The 22,157-nt window shown below is 32.1% G+C and overlaps 1 protein-coding gene across 3 annotated transcripts in view; it reads left to right on the top strand.

The window, feature by feature from the left end:
• Positions 1–22,157, top strand: part of LOC127723210 (MAM and LDL-receptor class A domain-containing protein 1-like) — a 108,957-nt gene that overhangs the window by 24,477 nt on the left and 62,323 nt on the right. For all 3 annotated transcript variants that reach the window (XM_052229735.1, XM_052229736.1, XM_052229734.1), the window contains exons 6-13: positions 2,643–2,747; positions 4,845–4,935; positions 6,239–6,380; positions 8,560–8,644; positions 11,895–12,107; positions 13,463–13,589; positions 18,135–18,251; positions 20,472–20,581. In XM_052229735.1, coding sequence (XP_052085695.1) covers positions 2,643–2,747; positions 4,845–4,935; positions 6,239–6,380; positions 8,560–8,644; positions 11,895–12,107; positions 13,463–13,589; positions 18,135–18,251; positions 20,472–20,581 — 990 coding nt within the window. The remainder of the gene's footprint in view (positions 1–2,642; positions 2,748–4,844; positions 4,936–6,238; positions 6,381–8,559; positions 8,645–11,894; positions 12,108–13,462; positions 13,590–18,134; positions 18,252–20,471; positions 20,582–22,157) is intronic.

The raw sequence follows: 22,157 nt of genomic DNA, 5'->3' as shown, positions 1-22,157 counted from the left end.
TCATACATTTAACATTGGCACCTTTTTTCTTTCAAAAACATTGAAAAAATAACAAGGATTTTATAAGGTTTTCAAATATGGCTTTTTAAAGTATATGTAATAAAATTATGAAAAGAAAAGTAGGGGTTTGTGGACAAAATTTCATAATGGAAAAACATGGATAAAACCAGAGGATTCCGAATATCTGACAAAAAATCAAAAACAAGAGGAGCGAACATCCTTAAAAGAAGTCTGAGTCTGATGATTGGTTTAGAAAGAGACACATGTTCATCTATGATTTCAAAGGTGAACTGAAAACAGATGATGATATTGCATGGGTGTTTTAGAAAATTTATATTGTATGGTTATTTTTAGAACATCTGACACAATCAAAACAACCAATCAAATGAATAGGTTCTCTACTTGTGGCTTATTGGCAATAATTATATAACAATTTTAAAAAGCATGTATATGATACATGTATCTTGGAAATAGAACATAAAAATAAAGACTGCAACCCAAGATTGGTACCTTAGTAATTAATCTTTTTAACATATAGAAATGTATGAGGTTGATACCAGGATATAATATCTACCTGAAGTAGTATATCGACCTCTGACTTTGTTTTCAGTTGATATAGATTGGTGTTCCATGGTACCTCAGTAATTGATCTTTTCAACATTTAGAATAATAAAGGCACAATTTGATTATTGTTTTTATTCTATTTTTAGCTCACCCAAAAGGGCCAAGTGAGCTTTTCTCATCACTTGGTGTCTTTTGTCTGTCGTCGTCAGCCGTTAACTTTTACAAAAATCTTCTCCTGTGAAACTACTGGGCTGTAGTTGGGTTGCTGCCCCTGAATTGGTAATTTTAAGGAAATTTTGCAGTTTTTGGTTATTATCTTGAATATTATAATAGATAGAGATAAAGTGTAAACAGCAAAAATGTTCAGCGAAGTAAGCTCTACAAATAAGTCAACATGATCAAAATTGTCAATTGACCCCATAAGGAGCTATTGCCCTTTAAAGTAAATTTTTCACAATTTTTCATAAATTTTTGTAATCTTTTACAAAAATCTTCTCCACTTAATCTGCTGGACCAAAAAGAATTAAACTTAGCCACAATTTTTCAATAGGGTTTCTTGATTGAAAAATGTATCCGATGACCCTGTCATTCAACCAACATGGCAGCCAGGGCTAAAAATAGAACATAGGGGTTTACTATAGAAGTCTATGGGAAAATTGAAAATAAAAACAATTTCAAATGGTCACAACTTGAAAACTAATCCAAATAATGATAAGGGTCTTGAGTAACTATTATAAGACTACAATGGGATGACCTGCTTTAAATTTAACTACTGGGCCTATTTAAACCAAACTTGGCCTCAATCATTATTAGGGTATCTAATACTATTTATTATGATTTTAACCTTACTTTACATGACTTCCAAAACCAAAGTAGATACAGGTGAGCCACATAGACTCTTGAGAGACTCTAGTTGGATTATTTCTTTGAATTTTTTTTACATAAAATAAAAATAGTTTTTCTGTGTTAAATTTCTAAGGCAAAAATTGTAAATGAATTGATCAATGTTCCACAGTTGCATAGGCTAAAACAGGGAACTCCTACCATAGTCATTTAAGTTGTTAGCTTGCTGTTTCATCATGCTCATTGATGATGTATACTATGTATCTTTATATTCATGTTTCAAAAGATTCAATATCTGATGGACCATTCCTACCAAGTCGGAAGTTTCCCATCAGAAAATTTACATTTTTTACCCAAATTCCAAATCTTTTTATAAGAATATTTTATTTTACTGTTTTTAACCAACCTGAAATATTATTTTCAATTAATTTAACTTAATTTGAAAAAAACAAAAATCCTAATTACATGAATTAAGGATGTAACCATATGAATAACATCAAAATGAGAAACAAGAAGATAGAAACAAAAAACATAAAAAAAACACTAAATTGGTAATTTTATGCCACACCTAGGGGCATTATGTTTTTTCGGTCTGTGCATCCGATCGTTCCTCCGTCCGTTTGTTCGTTCGTTCGTCCATCCATCTGTCCTGATTCATGTTAAAGTTTTTGGTTAAAGTTTTTGGTCAAAGTAGTTTTTGATGAAGTTGAAGTCCAATCAACTTGAAACTTAGTACACATGTTCCCTATGATATGATTTTTCTAATTTTAATGACTAATTAGAGTTTTTACCCCAATTTCACGGTCCACTGAACATAGACAATGATAACGCGAGTGGGGCATCCATGTACTATGAACGTGAAGGATGTTACTGTTTTGATATCACTTCCTGTTGACGAATTCAGAAATCTTTTTAGTTTATCAAAGTTTGGTAATGTTATTAAAATTATGTTCTATAGTATGAAATTTTTTAAGATATTCATGAATGTACTTATATTTTTTTTTATCACCAGAGAAAAATATTTTTTTTATCACCAGACAGAAAAATGACATTCTTCATCAATTTCATTTTTACATCTGATGCATAATATTTCTTCTCTTGGCAATGAATGGATTTAATGAGTTTATCTTTACCATGTAAACAGCATGAAAGTACTATAGAAAATTCTTCAGAAGATATACTGAAAATAGCAATAAAGGAAAAATTAACTGATTAAATGTAATTATGATTAACAGGTTCAAGGACTGCATCCAGAAAACAGTGCTAAGACATACAGTGATTCCCACGACTCGCACAGACTTACACCAGAACAGATAGCAGAATATGAATTAAAGAATTCAGTGAGTAGACTTTACCACATAAATGGCTAACCAATGTTAAAAAAATTCCTGTCACTTCATACAAAAAATCTGATGAGTGAGAAGTCTCTCAATAGAATTCCAACATATTTTTATTGTCAGCTTGACTTTATTAAACTTTTCAGACTTACATTTTAGTTTTCATAGTCTAGTTCAAAGACACCAGATTTTGAGGAATTTTCCAGTTTTTTTTCCCTTCAAACTGGAGAAGCCTATTATAGATATAAGAAGATGTGTAACTGTAAACCAACAATTTTGAGTGACCCATTTATTTTTCGTGACTTTCACTAGTACAAAATGACACAAATATAATAAATTGTCACAAAAGTGTCAAACTTGGTTATTTTCTTAAAGGAATACATCAAATTATCGTTTTGCTTTTTGCGCCGATTTTTTTTTTCACTTGCGCCCATTTTTTCTTTCATTTGCGCCGATTTGTGTACAGGTAAATATATACAGGTGAACGTTATTTTTTCATTTATCATTGTAAACCTCTTCCGTCAGCTAATTGTATATATGTTATAATTTGTTCATTGTAATGATTCTGGACTGTTATTCGTCGATCCTCTCAAGTTTTCAATGGGTGCAGCTGCCCAGAAATGAGGTGCATAACGTGAAGTTGAGCATGATTATTTATAGAATAACTAATCGAAGAATTCAAATGGAGAAAAATATTCAACGAGTGACCGAACAACACATTAATTCACGAATGCGCGTAGCGCATGAGTTAATTATCAGTGTTGTTCGGTCACAAGTTGAATATTTTTCTCTATTTGAATTCTTTGATTAGTTATTCTTTTTATTACATTGGCAAATGGCTTTTTTTAATGAAATTAATGTAGAAAATGTAAGGAACTATATCTTTTTTCTACACATTCACAATTTGTTTTGATCGGATGTTATCGACATCTTGACAACGCCTATTGTTGTATGACGTCAGAGAGTGAATTAACCACGTTTATTTCACATGTGAAATTATCGGTTTTTATTTGACTGGGAAATCAATGTAATTCAATGCTACCAATGTAATAAAATTATATAAGTACTTACTATGTAGTCTAACAGTGCATGACATTTATCATCAGAAGGAGCGTTAGACAATATGTCAAACATGAAGCAGTCTTTGATTCCATCTGGGGAAAGGAATCGTAACCCGAAAAATTGCGATAACCATTTACCAGTGTCACTTGATTTGTCTGTATACTCAGATGAAAACGACAAAAATCTACTTGCAGGGGACAACAGTTATATACATGTTATAATTGACCATTCATAACATATGTACAACTGGCGAACGGAAGAGGTTTATAATGATAAATAAAAATAACATTTACCTTTAGTTTACCTGTACAAAATCGGCGCAAATGAAAAAGTCAAATCGGCGCAAATGAAAGATAGAAAATTAAAAAAATCGGCGCAAATGTCATACGCCCCATCAAATGGGTTATATAAACACAAAAACAAATTGTCACAAAGCTGAACATGAAATAAAAAGTAAAATATCAAAAGTACCGAACTCCAAGGAAAATTCAAAACGGAAAGTTCCTTATCAAAAGGAAAAACCAAAGCTCAACACTAAAAACAAATGGAAAACAACTGTCATATTCCTGACTGGTACAGGCATTTCCTTGTGTAGAAAATGGTGGATTAAACCTGGTAATATACTGTAAACCAACTAATTTTCTCGGATACTTTATTTCACGTTTAGCATTTTCAAGACCACTTTGCGGCGATTTAATTTCGCGATTTCCACATTTAATTAATGTAGTTGAATAAGAATGATCCAAGTTTTACATATTCGCGACAATTTATATTCGCGTAATTTTTCTAGTCGCGAAAATCGTGAAATTAAATCGCACGTGAAAATTAGTTGGTTTACTGAAGCTAGCTAAACCTCTCACTTGTATGACAGTCGCATAAAATTCCATTATATTGACAACAATGTGTGAACAAAACAAACAGATATAATGGGTAAAAATGTCACAAATAGGGGTACAGCAGTCAATATTGTGTTATAATCTTAATCACAAACACTTGTGAAAATAAGTTTGTTTACAGTACCTTCTGTATTTTTTCCAGGGTGATTCAAGCGGCAGAAAGAGAAATTTTGACACGTATACTAGATGGCTTTGGAAAGACGGAATATTACCTTATAGTATACATAACATGTGTAAGTACTGGCCTCGCGGTCATAAAACTTTCGAGCACGATTATCGTACTCAGACTCAGAAATTAACCAATCAAAATACTGGATTTTGTGTTTCGAGCACAAATTTTGTACTCCGAGTACTGAGTAAAGTTTTATGACCGAGGGCCCAGGACTCTCTTTACAAATATGACAAATGCAAATATTGTCAAACATAGTTGATCATTTAATGGGATAGACCACTTTCAAGTTATGTCCTTCACCTGAAAAGTTCATCAATTTTGTGCGCCTTTATGATTTCATTTACCAGATAGAGGGGATTGCCTGTATCCGTGCTCTATTCAAGTTCATCAAGCGTCTTTGTGATCGTCATTATGCAGGATAAACTAGAAATAACATTTGTTCCATAAGTACTTAATCACAATTCCCTAATGACAGCAGTGCTGATTATCAATTATAAGAATTTAATTTGCCGAATGATTCATGCAATATAGCATTATTTTTTTTTCAACCACTCACTCAACATGGGAAGGAAGTGACGATACCCCTAAACGCACGAATGATGTTCACTAAAACCAAAGGTTTGGCAGAAATGCAACAAACTCAAAAGTTGTCTATTGAGGACAGTTTTGAATTGTATTGTCATTCATTATGATATATGTTGACTTGTCACACAATTTTAATTTCCTCTATGTACGGACTCCAGGGGGAATTTTTGATCTAATCTTAATAACCCGCTCTCTCAAGTTATTTTGCATTTTTAGGTTGCTTGATATCTTTGCTTTTACAATCTATACATTATTATCTGTTTGGTACAATTTTTGTCGGTTTGAAATAAAGCCGAATTTGCCACCCAACAGTGTCTGTGCATTAACTTAACAATACTTTGACAAAATCTTTCAAATTTAGATATGTAGTTTCCTGTGACTAATGAAAGGTCAATTTTGATTTTCCCGCTTTTAGCTTTCATTGTTGAGTTGTAGACCTTTAAGTAGCGAAAAGTGATACTTACAGCATTGTCCGTACAATACCTTTGAAACGCTTTGACAAAATCTTTTCAAATTTAGATATGTTGTTTCCTGTGACTAAATGAAGGTCAAGTTCTCTTTTCACGATTTTTTAGCTTTCATTGTTGTTGAGTTGTACACCTTTCAGTAGCAAAAAGTGATACTTAGATTGATCTAATGGCCTTCCCATTTCTGAACCCTACAAAAACTCATTTATTTTTTTATTTAATCCTGTTTGAGGGTCCAGATTTGCAAATATCATTTTCGTGCAGGAAAATCAGGTTTGTTCCAATCTAACAGCCTCTTGTTTCGTATTACAGCTACAAGTTCTGTAACAGTTATAAACAAAGCCATTAAACAATTCCATGACTACACATGTGTTAAATGGATAACAACCACTGATCCCCTGTTCAACCCATCAGCACTTGGACACCAGAATGTTGTAACATTTATAAATGGAGGGTATGTAATGAAATATTTAATAATATTGAGCTGGAAATAAGTTTCATTTAATGTTGTAAAATATAAGAATAAGAAGATGTGGTACAATTGGCAATGAGACAACTCTTCATCAGAGACCAAATGATGTAGAAGGTTAGCAAGTTAAGGTCACCATACGGCCTTCAATAATGAGCAATACCCATACCGCATAGCAAGCTATTAAAGGCCTGAGAAATGACAAATGTGAAACAATTAAAACGAGACAAAAACAAATATGATCTACATATAAATGAACAAACGACAACATAACTCCATTTCCAAATTTGATTTTATAATTAATTGTTAAATGATTTTACTTCTAGCGTAGTTCTATTCAGGCCTGGGGGCATTACATTGCAATGTAATGCATTACATTACAATTACTTTGTGATTCTTCCATTACAATTACAATTACATTTTTTCTCTCACATGTAATGCATTACATTACAATTACTTTGCCTGTGTAATGCATTACATTACACATTACTTTTTCAATATAAAAACTAAAAACATTTAAAAAAACAAATTTTTATTAAGAAATTGATAAATATTACCGGGGTATATGTACATATATATACAGTGCTAGTGACATAGACTTCAAATACTGCAAAAAAAAAAAATATCCTATAATTTTGTTTCTAACATTGATCACTTAATCATTAAGACATCATAAAGGGATTTCAAAGTGATATAATAAATGTGCCATAAAAGGATTATCTTGTTAAATGCCTAAGGGCTCTTTGAGGACAAACATAAGTTGAGAAGATTTGATTGCAATAAAAACATTTTGATATTAATTAGGTAAAATAACAACCACAGCTTGGTGTAAAAATGTTGATTGACATATTCAATCTTTCATTGAAATTCATGTAAGGTGTGTATAGATTTAAGAAAATTACATCTTCATATTTTTTAATTCATCTATATAGTTTTGTTTAATAATTATTTTTAGAAGATTTTTTAAGGGCAAACTATCTATAATGATTTAATACAGTAATTAACTGTGATAATAATTTTATTCAATACTTTCTTTTGTTTTTGTTAATATTTCATTTTTATTTTACTACATTCTTCAATTTTATGTATTTTACCAATTTGTAATGAAAAGTAATGTACAGTAATGGAGGCATTACATTGATTTTTAACTAAAGTAATCATTACATTACATGTAATTGTAATGCAGAAAATGTACATTACAAATTACTTTGCATTACATAAAAAAAATGTAATATTACAATGCATTACAATTACAAATTACCATTACCCCAGGCCTGGTTCTATTTAATGATGGAAACATTTAGACTAATATACTTCTATTCAGATTAATTGAAATTGTATTTGTTTTGAAAAAACTCTATTGCAAAATTTTGCAGTTAGGATATAGTATTGATCGTTTTTTTACCAACATATAGGATGTAATTATGAACCTATCTGATCAAATTATGCAAGAAAATTTATTTAAACCATGATGATTATTGTTCCTTTGGTCATTTAAAAAGTTTGACTTTCAAGAAAGAAAAAGTGTGTATGGTACTGGAAACTTTCTCTTTGAAGACAAATTATTTTGGAACATGATAATGATTGTACATAATCTGCTAAGAAGAGGCTACTTAAAAAGCTCAAAGCATCCTCTGAGCATGCCAGTAAAAACAATGTGTACGATAATGGAAGCTTTCTCTTTGTATCAAAATTATTTTTCAACTCAAGACCAAAAAGAAATTAAGAAAAAAAATACCCATATCTACCTGCTGACTCTTTCAATGGTAAAAGCCCTCTTGAACATGTATTGTCTTTGTGACCTAACAGGTAAAAGCCCTCTTGAACATGTATTGTCTTTGTGACCTAACAGGTAAAAACTCTCTTGAACACATAATGTCTTTGTGACCTGACAGGTAAAAGAGAGGTGAAAGATACCAGAGGGACATTCAAACTCTTAAGTCTAAAACAAACTGACAATGCCATGGCAGTAAACAAAAAAAAGGCCAAGAAGACAAACAACAGTACACAAAACACAACATTGAGAACAAGACTGAGCAAGTTATATTTGTATTATAAACATATTTAGTAGTTTTTTATCTTTAGGAGTTGTTGTTCCTTTATAATATTTGTATTGGGTTGACAATTTGTATTGTACACATATTGTATAGTGTTTTATCTTTAGGGGTTGTTGGTCCTGGGTTGGCAATGTTAATCCTCAACGTAACAATGTACAGCACCTTAGCTTAGCCGAACCAGGTTGTATTAGCGTAAGTATAATTTATGTTTCAGGGGCAGATCCAAGATTTTTCAAAAGTGGGCTGTTATTCCATAAAAGTGAATATTTACCATTTTTGTTTAACCATTTTATGCCAAAAAATGAGTTTTTTTTTTTTTTTATCAAATGGAAGGTGTACAAGGTGTATGCCCTCTACCCCACCCTGAATCAACTACTGTGTTAAACCTTTATATGTCTGATTATAACTAGTTTTTGTCTCGCCTGTGATGAAAGTCACTGAAAAGTGAGACAAAGGGGCTTCTTCTCCGGTGATGGCTGAGATGACGGAGTCAACAATTGTTAAGTTTTCTGCTTAAGTTAGTTTGATAGGAACTACTTGTGACAGATCAATGATGTTTTCTATAAAGTTGCATTACTATCAGTACATATCAGTTTGACAACTATTTTAAGGCCCTGCCCCCTAGGTCATGGTGCAGTGACTTTCAATCAATGTTTAGATTTATGATTAAGTTAGTTTGATAGAAATTACTTACTATAACCAATATTTTCTATAAAGTTACACTGCTGTTTGTACATCTCAGTTTGTCAACCATTTCGAGGCCCTATCCACTAGTTGGTCCAGCGACTTTGAATTAATTAGCAATGTTGCTGTCCATCAGATTGTTTTTTTCTGAATTTAATGCCTACAGGCGAGACATATCTCTGTGTCAACAGTTTATTTACTACCTACAGTCCAAAAACTGTGAATTCTTAAATGTTTGAGACAAATACATGAAATGTATTATTGTGAATATTGAAACCAGATAGGGTTTGGCAAAAATAAAAAATCCTGTTCTAAATATTTATAGCATAATTTGTTAGTCAGTATTTCATGAAATCACAATAATTTTTCTCATATTTCCTGTACATCGTCCAAAATGGCGATAATAAATGCATGGAAAAATGTCTGAATTTACTGGACACATTCCATCATGCGAGGGGACTAACCCTGCAGAGGCATAGATAATCTGGTTGGTTTCACTGGAAATAATACCACATCTCTTTTTGTATTTTTATTATCCTGACACCAAGTTTTATGGGTATATAGTTATCACCGTGTTGTTCAATTAGAAATAATACCTCATCTCTTTTTTGATTTTTATTCTCTTGACACCAAGTTTAGGATATTTTTATTATACCCCCCCCCCCCCTTTAAAAAAGTGGGGTATACTGTTTTACCTCTGTCTGTCCATCTGTCAGTCCATCCATCCGTCAGTCCGTCCATCCGTCCCATGAATATTTTTCGTCACATTTTTCTCAGGAACTACATTACAAGAATTTCTGAAATTTGGTTTATGGGTTTATATGAGTTAGCTATATACCGTGTGATGCGTTTTCAGATTCATCACTCAACAACTTCCTGTTTACCTTATTCTCTTAGCAGGCGGGGGTATCATTAGTGAGCAGTAGCCCACAGATACACTTTTTCTATTTTCTACTCCTGACACCAAGTTTTAGGATATTTTTCTATTTCTATTCTGACATCAAGTTTTATGATATTTTTCTATTTCTATTCTCTTGACACCAAGTTTTAGGATATTTTTTAATTCTATTCTCCTGACATCAAGTTTTAGGATATTTTTTTATTTCTATTCTCCTGACATCAAGTTTTAGGATATTTTTTATTTCTATTCTCCTGACATCAAGTTTTAGGATATTTTTCTATTTCTATTCTCTTGACACCAAGTTTTAGGATATTTTTTATTTCTATTCTCCTGACATCAAGTTAGGATATTTTTTATTTCTATTCTCCTGATAGCAAGTTTTAGGATATTTTTCTATTTCTATTCTCTTGACACCCAAGTTTTGGGATATTTTTTATTTTTATTCTCCTGACATCAAGTTTTAGGATATTTTTTTATTTCTATTCTCCTGACATCAAGTTTTAGGATATTTTTTATTTCTATTCTCCTGAAATCAAGTTTTAGGATATTTTTCTATTTCTATTCTCTTGACACCAAGTTTTAGGATATTTTTTATTTCTATTCTCCTGACATCAAGTTTTAGGATATTTTTTATTTCTATTCTCCTGACATCAAGTTTTAGGATATTTTTCTATTTCTATTCTCTTGACACCAAGTTTTAGGATATTTTTTATTTCTATTCTCCGGACATCAAGTTTTAGGATATTTTTTATTTCTATTCTCCTCATAGCAAGTTTTAGGATATTTTTTATTTCTATTCTCCTGACATCAAGTTTTAGGATATTTTTCTATTTCTATTTTGACACCAAGTTTTAGGATATTTTTCTATTTCTATTCTCTTGACACCAAGTTTTAGGATATTTTCTATTTCTATTCTCTTGACACCTAGTTTTAGGATATTTTTTATTTTTATTCTCCTGACACCAAGTTTTAGGATATTTTTTATTTCTATTCTCCTGACATCAAGCTTTAGGATATTTTTCTATTTCTATTCTGACACCAAGTTTTAGGATATTTTTTAATTCTATTCTCCTGACATCAAGTTTTAGGATAGTTTTTATTTCTATTCTACTGACATCAAGTTTTAGGATATTTTTTATTTCTATTCTCTTGACACCAAGTTTTAGGGGTATATAGTAATTACCGTAATCATCTGTCCTATTTTCTGTCTACTTTTAGAATAAGTTCATAGAGTCCACTATTTATGAATACAGTTTTAGTTTTTAATTTTTCTGTAACATTATTTGGCACATGCTTCTCAATCTTTGGTACAGCAACTCCAAAATGATAGATATATATTTGCTAAATAACATTATGGATATCTAACAGGATATTGTTCCCTGTTCACAACTAATTTGTTGGTCTAAAGGGAGTTTATGCCCCACCTAGGGGCAAGTGGGGCATAAGGTTTTTCGATCTGTGCCTCCCTTCGTCCGTTTGTCTGTCCGTTCGTCTGTCCTGCTTCAGGTTAAAATTTTTGGTCAAGTCAGGTTAAAGTTTTTGGTCAAGGTAGTTTTTACTGAAGTTGAAGTCCAATCAACTTGAAACTTGGTACACATGTTCCCTATGATATGATCTTTCTAATTTTAATGCCAAATTATTTGACCCCAATAACATGGTCCACTGAACATAGAAAATGATAGTTCGAGTGGGGCATCCGTGTACTATGGACACATTCTTGTTTTGTTTACAACTAAACTATATACAGGTCTAAGGCTAATTTGTTTCTTGTTTACAACTAAACTATGTGTCTAAAGGGAATTTGTTTCTTGTTTAAGATAAAATCAAGTTCAAAATAAAACAAATCTTTCTTTGCAGGTAAGCACATCTGTGCATGAAATGTTGCATGCCATGGGAGGACATCATGAACAATCACGATCTGATCGTGACAATTACGTCAGTATCGAATGGCCAAACGTTAAGCCACAATGGAATGGACAGGCATATGTCAGAAATGGCAACATGGAGAAATCTAACACACAAGACAATAACCCTTATGATGCAGAATCTTCCATGCAGTACAGTTTATATGTAAGTAGTTTTGTCATCAAGAGAAAATTTCTACAAATAATTAATTTCTACCTCATTTGGTCTCTGGTGGAGAGTTTTCTCATTGGCAATCATGCCACATCTTATTATTTTTATCTTTGTTTTGAAGACCAAAGCAGGTCTAGTAACTGCTTGATTCAGTCTGTCTGTCTTCGTCCAAAAGACCTTGGGAAGGAAACTTTGTCAAAGTTGTCTTGGCTTCTATGAAAGAGAATGATTTTGTTTTAGGTGTGCAGCTTGATAATGTGGAGTTTTAGTTAGAAAGCAGTTTTTACATCTGTAGGTAATCTCATTTGTACAATTCCTCCATATTTTTATCAAACTTATATCAGAGTTTTATAATTTAGTAATGTCTTGGACAAGTTTGAAAATTAACACAGATCTATTGATTTTAAAAGAAATGACTTCTCCCTAAAATTGTAAAGAGTGGTGACCCTTATATTCAGTCAGTATCAGACTTTCTGACTGTTTTGTATTTTGCAGTCTTTTTCCACAAGTATCATACTTACTGACTGTTATGTATTTTGCATGCAGTCTTTTTTTCACAAGTATCAGACTTACTGACTGTTTTGTATTTTGCAGTCTTTTTCCCACAAGTATCAGACTTACTGACTGTTTTGTATTTTGCAGTCTTTTTCCACAAGTATCAGACTTACTGACTGTTTTGTATTTTGCAGTCTTTTTCCCACAAGTATCAGACTTACTGACTGTTTTGAATTTTGCTGTCTTTTTCCCACAAGTATCAGACTGACTGTTTTGTATTTTGCAGTCTTTTTCCCACAAGTATCAGATGGACTGTTTTGTATTTTGCAGTCTTTTTCCACAAGTATCAGACTTACTGACTGTTTTGTATTTTGCAGTCTTTTTCCCACAAGTATCAGACTTACTGACTGTTTTGAATTTTGCTGTCTTTTTCCCACAAGTATCAGATTGACTGTTTTGTATTTTGCAGTCTTTTTCCCACAAGTATCAGACTTACTGACTGTTTTGTATTTTGCAGTCTTTTTCCCACAAGTATCAGACTTACTGACTGTTTTGAATTTTGCTGTCTTTTTCCCACAAGTATCAGACTGACTGTTTTGTATTTTGCAGTCTTTTTCCCACAAGTATCAGACTTACTGACTGTTTTGTATTTTGCAGTCTTTTCCCACAAGTATCAGACTTACTGACTGTTTTGTATTTTGCAGTCTTTTTCCACAAGTATGTGACTTACTGACTGTTTTGTATTTTGCAGTCTTTTTGCACAATTATAAGACTTACTGACTGTTTTGTATTTTGCAGTCTTTTTGCACAATTATCATGATTATAAGACTTACTGACTGTCTTGTATTTTGCAGGCCTTTTCCACAAATGGTCAGAAAACAATCCTCTTTAAAGATCAACGATTAGAGTTTTTGGCAGATTCAGCTGATGGTTTAGAGTTCTATGATATACAAGATGTTACTGATGCATATAAATGTACTGGTGAGTAGAACATGTAGAATTTGCGATGTACTGTTTGTTTCAATCTTTAAGAATGAAGAAAGGAAAATGTGGTATAAATGTCAACGAGACAGCAACCCAATGACAAATATAACCAAAAGACATCTTGTCAGAGGTCAACAGACATCCTTCAGCGATAGAGGGTTTGTAAGCAATATGTAAAGCTTCGGATAGTCCTTAATCAATAACAAGCAGATATGATAATATTGAAAGCCCAAACATTAAAACTAAAGTTCAGATTTCCACAACAAATTTTCTATTGCTATAGCATAAGTGTATTTTGATAGTGTTTCTTTACTGACCGTGCTAGACCCTCGTGGGTATTCAAGGTCGTTAAACATAACCCTAGTAGAAGTGTTTATATTTTAGCATCAACTGTGTTATTGTAAATTTTACAGATAATTTCATTATTACAATGAAAACACATGAAATATTTGCCACTGAAAGTTAAGCAAAATTTTTAGTATGAAATCGATTTGCTACCTGGAAGTCAGTTTCTTTTATTGTCAAGCCTTCGACTTTTGTCGAAAAAGCGAGACATAGTGATCCTACATTCCGTTGGCGTCGGCGGCGTCCACAAATATTCACTCTGTGGTTAAAGTTTTTAAAATTTTAATAACTTTCTTAAACTATCGTGGATTTGTACCAAACATGGACAGAAGCTTGTTTATGATCAAAAGCTAGTATCTAGAAGGAAATTTTTATTAAAATTTTGTACTTGTTTATCCATATTTTACTTATAAATGGACTTAGTTTTTCTTCCAGTTAACATTACATACAGTCTGCAGTTAAATTTTTAGGCAGTTAAGCTGCCTTATGCGAGCACCCTAGATTTGTGTTCTACCCAATAAATGCTGAAATACGTGCCATTGTTATTATCTAGCAAGCTATTATGTTATTTATAACTAATTGGACATTTTATTAATACTTTTATTTCTGGAATACAAAAAATATGACCAGAAAAACCTTAAATGATCGTCGAACTACCCAAAACTTTTGAAGTTGCACATAGGAAGTAGTTCTCAAGAGAAATCCGTAGGTAGTTTATTATCCCCTGTGCTTTTGGCTACGATGTCAAAGAACAATTGTATGAAATATTTCATCGCCGAAAATCGGTAATTACAAGTCGTTGATATTTCCCAAATGGCAAAATACGCAGGAATATTGTTCATGTACAACAAATCTCTATGATAGAGGAAATAAAGTTATATAAGTGGGCGGTAATTTTTAACTTATCTTGCCAAATAAGGTTGTTGTTATTTTATGAATGAAACGAGGTCATGAAACAGATGCGGAAATCGACGTTGATGGGATGTTTTAAGTAATGTGGACAACTCGTCCCCGAGACAAGTCGGACCGTATCCACTCAACCCGTCTAAGAAGACAAATTTGACCGTTTGTCAGATTTACTTAGGGTTTCATAAAATATTAGACTAACATGTCTAGCGGAGCCATTATTCTTTTATTTGTGCATTGGGGTCTATTTAGGGGTATTGGAGGGGCCTGAAGAAGGGAGGGGTTTACTATAGAACCTATGGGATTTTATTTTTTTTAAATTTTCAAATGACTATTTCTCGAAAACAGTAAGTGATAGACACATGCAGTCTTCAGTAATGAGAACAGGACAATGAAAAAAATCAACCAAAATATAGGGTGAGTCCCTGGGGGTCATACCAACCCCCTTCAATTCGAAAATGTACTTTTATCATGTAAACCGTCGCGATCCCCACTCCTAAACAATATATATATACTTGTATGGGACAATATAAGAAATCAAATGAAAATAATTTGGGGGAGTCCCCGGTGTCGTTCCACCCCCTCCTGATTGAGAACTTGGAAATGGTCGAGATCCCCACCCTTAAACCATATATATTCATATATGGGACAATAAAACAAATCAAATGAAATATAGGGGGAGTCCCTGGGGACACCCACCCCCTTCTGTTTGAGAACTTGTAGACAGTCAAGATCCCCACCCCTAAACCATATATTTTCATGTATGGGACAATATAACAAATCAAATGAAATATAGGGAGAGTCCATGGGGTCACCCCACCCCCTCCTGTTTGAGAACTTGTAAACGGTCGAGATCCCCACCCCTAAACCATATACATTCATGTATGGGACAATAAAACAAATTAAATGAAATATAGGGGCAGTCCCTGGGGACACCCACCCCCTCCTGTTTGAGAACTTGTAAACAGTCAAGATCCCCACCCCTAAACCATATATATTCATGTATGGGACAATATAACAAATCAAATGAAATATAGGGGGAGTCTCTGTGGTCACCCCACCCCCTCCTGTTTGAGAACTTGTAAACGGTCGAAATACCCACCCCTAAACCATATTTATTCCTGTTCATCATTTCAAAAAGATTTGAATGACATACAGGGTCAATCTCCTAGGTGTCACATATGCATATCACTTTACTAGACCAAACCAATATGAACTGGACTTTGCCCAATGTCAGGAGACCATGGGAATGGCGAATTATGGGGCTTTGTTTGGGAGACTTCACAACGGCATCCTGTTACAATTATTTCTTGTTTATTATAAAATTTTATTGATGCAAGAAATGAGTCTAGGTTAATTGAATTTACTTTAATTATTTATTAAATTATTTCTGGGCCTATAATAATTTTCATTTATGGCTCATTTAAAAAAAAAACATATAAATCTTTCAATCTTTTTGGGGGTGAAGATGGGGGTCATTTACATTGATATATGAGTTGCTTTTGAAAACCTTGATGAAATATTAATTAATTTGCCTTAATAGTCAATTCATTTAATGAACATAAATGTACAATATACGAATGTTTAATGTTTGTTCTTTCAAATTAAAAAAAAAATTTGAAGCAACACTGCCACAGTTTTCATTATTACGTTTGCCTTGGTTTTTGGTTAACTGCCTACAGCGCTTACAGTGCTTTGATTTAAAACTTTTATTAGATTCATAAACTATCCTGGATTTTTACCAAACTTGGACAGAAGCGTCTTACAATAAAAAAATTGTATGGAGAGGAATAATTTTATTAAATTTTTTCCTCATCTCATTTTTGTTGAGCCTGCGATTAACAGCAAAAGTAGGCGAGACACTGGGTTCCGGGGAACCCTTACAAATTTTTTGAATTAGTTTTCTGGTATTTTTTTTTGGTCAGAAATCACCATGTTGCAACAAACTGTAGTTTCTCAGAACCTTTTTAGATCAGTGCATGATGTCTGCAGAAGCCCTCTACAATAACTTTTTTTTTCAACTTGCCCAATAGGACAAGTACATACCAAAACTTACTTGTCTGAATGGAATTGTAACTTGTCCCAAAAAAAAGCCTTTATATTATTGAGGGGCCTGATGAGGGAGTCTCATCACGATTCACGAGGTGATTTTTTTGTCAATCTTGATTCACAGAAAATAAATTTCCATGATCACGGATCACGAAAATATAAAAAAAAAAAATCTGTAGAAAAACGGATCACGATAGCGAAAATGCGCCGATCACGAAGAACGAAAATAAGCCATCAGGCCCCTCATTATTCTTTTTTGCATTCTAGATTGATTCAATGAACAAAATGAATTAAAACAATAGAACAGAATTTGATTTATATCTCTTGATATCCATACCTGCCAATATTTCAAAATGCCCATGGGGGTTTTAAGTGCATATCATATCTTTTTCAAAAATAAGTCGAGAACAACTGAATGTAGTCATGTTTAGTCACAGGACTTAGGTTCTAGTTTTCATCAATGCCAAAGTATCATCAGACTCTGCACATCAGGCACAGTCTGGTAGGCCTGTCAGTCTGCACTCATTTGGTTTTTATCCTGGACTTTTATGTTGATAAAATATTATGATTAATGCCTTACTACAATCAGCTTGTTTTTAATATATTAAAATGTTTATTCGAACACAATCAAATATTGTTTTTTCTAAATATGATTTTATGAAATTTATGGTCAATAATTTCTTCATTTTTATTTTAAAAATATTTTTGTTAAATAAAATTTATCATATATTTATTATAAAGCAACAGAATAACATAAGGTAAAAATGAGGTACTGGTTTGTCTTGGACCGAAAAGTTTCTAATGGTGCCGAACTGTCTTGTTACCTTATCTACAAAGCGCACACTGCTGATTTGGATCAGTAAGACTTATTTCCAAGACTAGTATGCGTTTTATCTGTTATAAAGTATCTGACAAAGAACCAGTTTTAAATTAAAGATTGCAAGTAAACATGTCAAATTAATATTTGGTTTTATTTTCTTTTCTTGTTATTGTACATAACTTTGATCATCAAAGTTGGATTTAATTTATTTTCTACAGAATGAATTAACTTGTCCCATTGGACAAGCTTGATATGGCTTTTACCTTTTTTTCCTCTGGTACTGGACAATCGGACAAGCGTTATTGTCGAGCCCTGTAACTGAAACTTATATCTTTAGCCATGGTTTCTAAATGTTCCAAAAAGTCCAATAGGTAATTGTTCAGGTTTTTTTTATATATTTTTTTCATAATTTATATATTTAGACCACTGTTCCACCAAACCTAACTGTAAAAATGGAGGCTTCGTTAACTTTCAATGTACATGTACTTGCCCAGATGTGCTGACTGGTGCCACCTGTGAACAGACTGTCTCAAATAGTCGTAAGTATCTAGTTATCTCCCCTGATTAATGTTAATTTTTGACGAATGTGTATTTTAAGCAAAACATTGTTCTATGAAAATGTATCCCCCAAGACAATATTACATGACTTTGTATCTTGAAATTTGTTTCTATCTATAAAATTTTGTCCAGAAAAGGACAAATTTCCAAATGACATTTCGTCCATATACAGACAATATTTCATAGATAAGATTTTGTCTTGTTAAAGGGAGGTAATCGAAGATTATATATTGTGTATATTGAGACAATATTTTACGGTGGATTTTCAACAAATTTTGTCTCATGGAAGAGGTGCTATAAACATTTAACATTTTTGATTATGATATCATAAAAGTTTTCTTAATTGAATTTTCATTAATAAGACGAAACTAACCTGCATAATTGATTTATGGTTATACAGGTACTTTTCATGAAAAATATTAAAAAAATTCCAGAAATGGTTACAATTAAATGGAAGAAAATTCCTCACAGGAAGTCATAATTAGATTAAGAAATATTTTCATGGACATTAATATTTCACAGTCAGAAATATTGTCATGGGCAAAGTTTTACAGTGAAATAATGTCCTGGACAGTATTACATTGTGATATATTGTCCAGAAGGAGGTGACAAAATTTCATGAACAAGGACGGACATTATGTTATTATGAAATAGTGTTGGAGGACAATATCTTTTATAAAGTTTTATCCGACAAACAAAATTTTATGGAGGACATTATTTTATGTTACAAATGCTTAAAGTAAAATATAAAACTGAATAGCAAGTGTTTAAAGGGGCATTAGTTGTCAAATTCCTGTTTACCAATTTGACTCAAACTTTCACATTAGATTTATAACATACTAAAACGTATATCCAAATTATATAAAGTACAATTTACAATGCATGAACATCATATGTATCAGCATTTCGTGTGTATTTTAGTCTACACGCCATCTAATTAAACATTGAGGTGACCTCAGAAGACTGCCAACGGTCATATAACCCGATATAAACATAAATATAGATATAAATAGATAGAGAACTCATGCAATTTGATTTTTCTAGGTCTGTTTGATTTCATATTATAGGTTAAAAAAAAATGTTGATCATCATTTTTGGGTATACATTGCATGAAATGCAATCAAAACCCTATGATACTTGATATCTAAATCTTCTAAGATTCCAACTACTTTTGAGATACTGTGGATTCATTTATTTTCGTGGGTACCAATTTTCGTGGATTGAGAAAAACTTACACTTTCGTGGATATTTAATTTCATGGTTTTACCAAAATCTGGATACAGGCCAATGGAAAATTTGTAATTCGTTGAACATTTAAATTCGTGGTTCACCTGTACCCACGAAATCCACGAAAATTGGTATACAACGAAAAATAATGAATCCACAGTACACAAAATGTAGTGCATTGATTATTACATTCTGTACATCCTATCTATGAATATTTCCTGAAATATATGCTCAGATATTCAAGTTACAAAATGATGGTAAACTTTAGCAATGTGCAGGAATCTCATATCTGTTCTCAAAATATTAATGATGTCATTGTTAAAGACATCTATAAAAATTGGAGTTATCTTCCTTTGACATGCTTTGTACAGCATGGTAGTTGAATCAAATTACAACCAATGCTTTATACAATGCAATATTTAATTTTACTTCCCACTGATAAAATAAAGCAATATTTACCCTTCAGTGCTTACAAGCACTTTGATAAACTGTATAAGAATGAGTTTTTGTTGATCGAATCAGTCAACCAAATGGTTTGCCCTTGTTTCACTTTCAATGTTGACATTCTTTACTTTTAATAACTGAACATGCGTAACCCACACTCTGGCTAAGGGATTAAATTGAAGGTTACATGAATATGGACTCAATGAGGTCAAATTCTTCACTTGCAAGTGAATAATTCATCAGCGATGTTTCTTAGCTTATTTTGACAAAATTGAACCAAACTGGCTGCTAAAGGCGAATTATTGTACAAAGAGTGCGGATCTAACATTTATATTGATTTTGGAGACTGCGATTTTTTTTAAATACCATAATTTAATATTTTTATAAAAAAGTGTGTTAAACATAATATAACTGGGAAGGGGGGTAGGGGTTAAAATAGGTCAATGTGTTGTTTGTTTTAAAAAGATATAACCATATGAATTCTTAACTTGAGTAGTACCAAGAATAAATTATAAATTAATTCTTTTTAGAAACTTGCGGTGGTGTTATCACCCTTGGTGCAGGAGAAGAAAGGATCATCCAATCACCAAATTATCCATCTAACTACCCAACAGGGCTAGAATGTACCTGGTTGATTAAGGTAAGAATTGTCATCTGCTGAAAGAACCAAACTGTTCAATCAACAATCCTACTAGACTTGTGTATATGTGGTTAAAAATTGTTTTCTGGTGAAATCACTGAACTATTCCATATGTTTAAAGTGTACTTGGTTATCAAAGGAAAACAATGTCTGTTCTGTGGTAAATATCTCCTTACTATGTATCCAATGGCAATGGTCTATAGTGTAAACCTTAAGGTAGAACTAATGTCACAGTACCCAAATTGCACAGAGTACCCAAATTGCACCTATTCAACAAAAATTGCTGCGGAAATCTTACAAGTTTTCTTTGAGACTAAACAATTTGTATTTTTATGATTTGACTTTATACACGTCTTTCAACATAGGTAAATATGTTTAAATATACAAAAAACTTTCACAGTATATATCAACAGATGAAGCATTCACTGGAAAAATTAAATCTACGGAAATGTCGCCATGCGACATTTACAAAAAGTTGTCTTTTAAAAATGAGAAAAAAATATGTTACAAGCATCCATTTCTTAAAAAATGAATAGTAAGCATGGACTAATGTCAAATTATTCTAAATATTTGTAGAAATAAAACAAAACATCTGTTATTCGATTTTTAAGGATGCGTCTTTAAGCATGATAGCAATTTGGGTACTCCTCATTACAGAATCATGGATCGTTTGGAGGTCGGTTCAAACCAATTTTTCTATGATTCTATATGGATTCAAATTTAAATTGGTGGACCTATATGGCCCGAGAACACAGTTATTTCATAGTGCATTTCTTTTAGACAATAAAGTCAAATTAAAAAAATCGCACCTGCTCTATCTCAAAAAGATTTTTACAGTGTAGTGTACTACTATTAGGACAAATAATATCAAAATTATAGAAAAGTCTACCAGCTCTAACTCAAAATATTGACAATTCTATGTTAAGGGGGTCTAAAATTCAGTTTGACAGCTTCAGACATACTAATTTTTGACCTTTTTAAACTGGACCTAATCACTACTTAAAGATTCAGCACCCAAATTTTTTTAACATGTAATTTCATCCCCTTACTTAATATTTCATGCATTAAATATAAAGAAATAAATTTGGAAAGTGTATGAAAAAAATTTGCAAGTTATACACTGTCCACACTAGGGACTATATTTGTAGACAACGAAAATCGAAGGACGATAACTGTGTCCTCGGACCTAATAGTATAGAAAGACTTGACCAATTCTAATTAAACTTTGCATGACCTAAGCCTAGGCAATTATCAGATAGTTTGCCAAGTTTCATGGCCATAGGATATATATTATAGAAACTATGGCAACTTTAATATTGAAATTTGAATGTTTAATTTTGACGTTTAAATCAAATAATTTCAACTATCAAGATTTGGGCTTAAAAAATTTAAATATTGCAAAAATTTGCTTTTGAAATGCTCTTAAATATAATATATTAAGTATTAAAAGCAACTGACCACTCATTTGGTTTATCAGATTTGTTACAATTATTCAAAAGTCAAATTTATATGAGCCTGTGACTGAAAATAGAGATTTTCGAATTAAGGGGAGCCTTACATAAACATGCATTTTTTT

The sequence above is a fragment of the Mytilus californianus genome, unplaced genomic scaffold, assembly GCF_021869535.1.
Source record: "Mytilus californianus isolate M0D057914Y unplaced genomic scaffold, xbMytCali1.0.p SCAF_13, whole genome shotgun sequence".
NCBI classification, from domain to species: Eukaryota; Metazoa; Mollusca; class Bivalvia; order Mytilida; family Mytilidae; genus Mytilus; species Mytilus californianus.
This window is presented reverse-complemented; position numbering and strand designations above follow the sequence as displayed.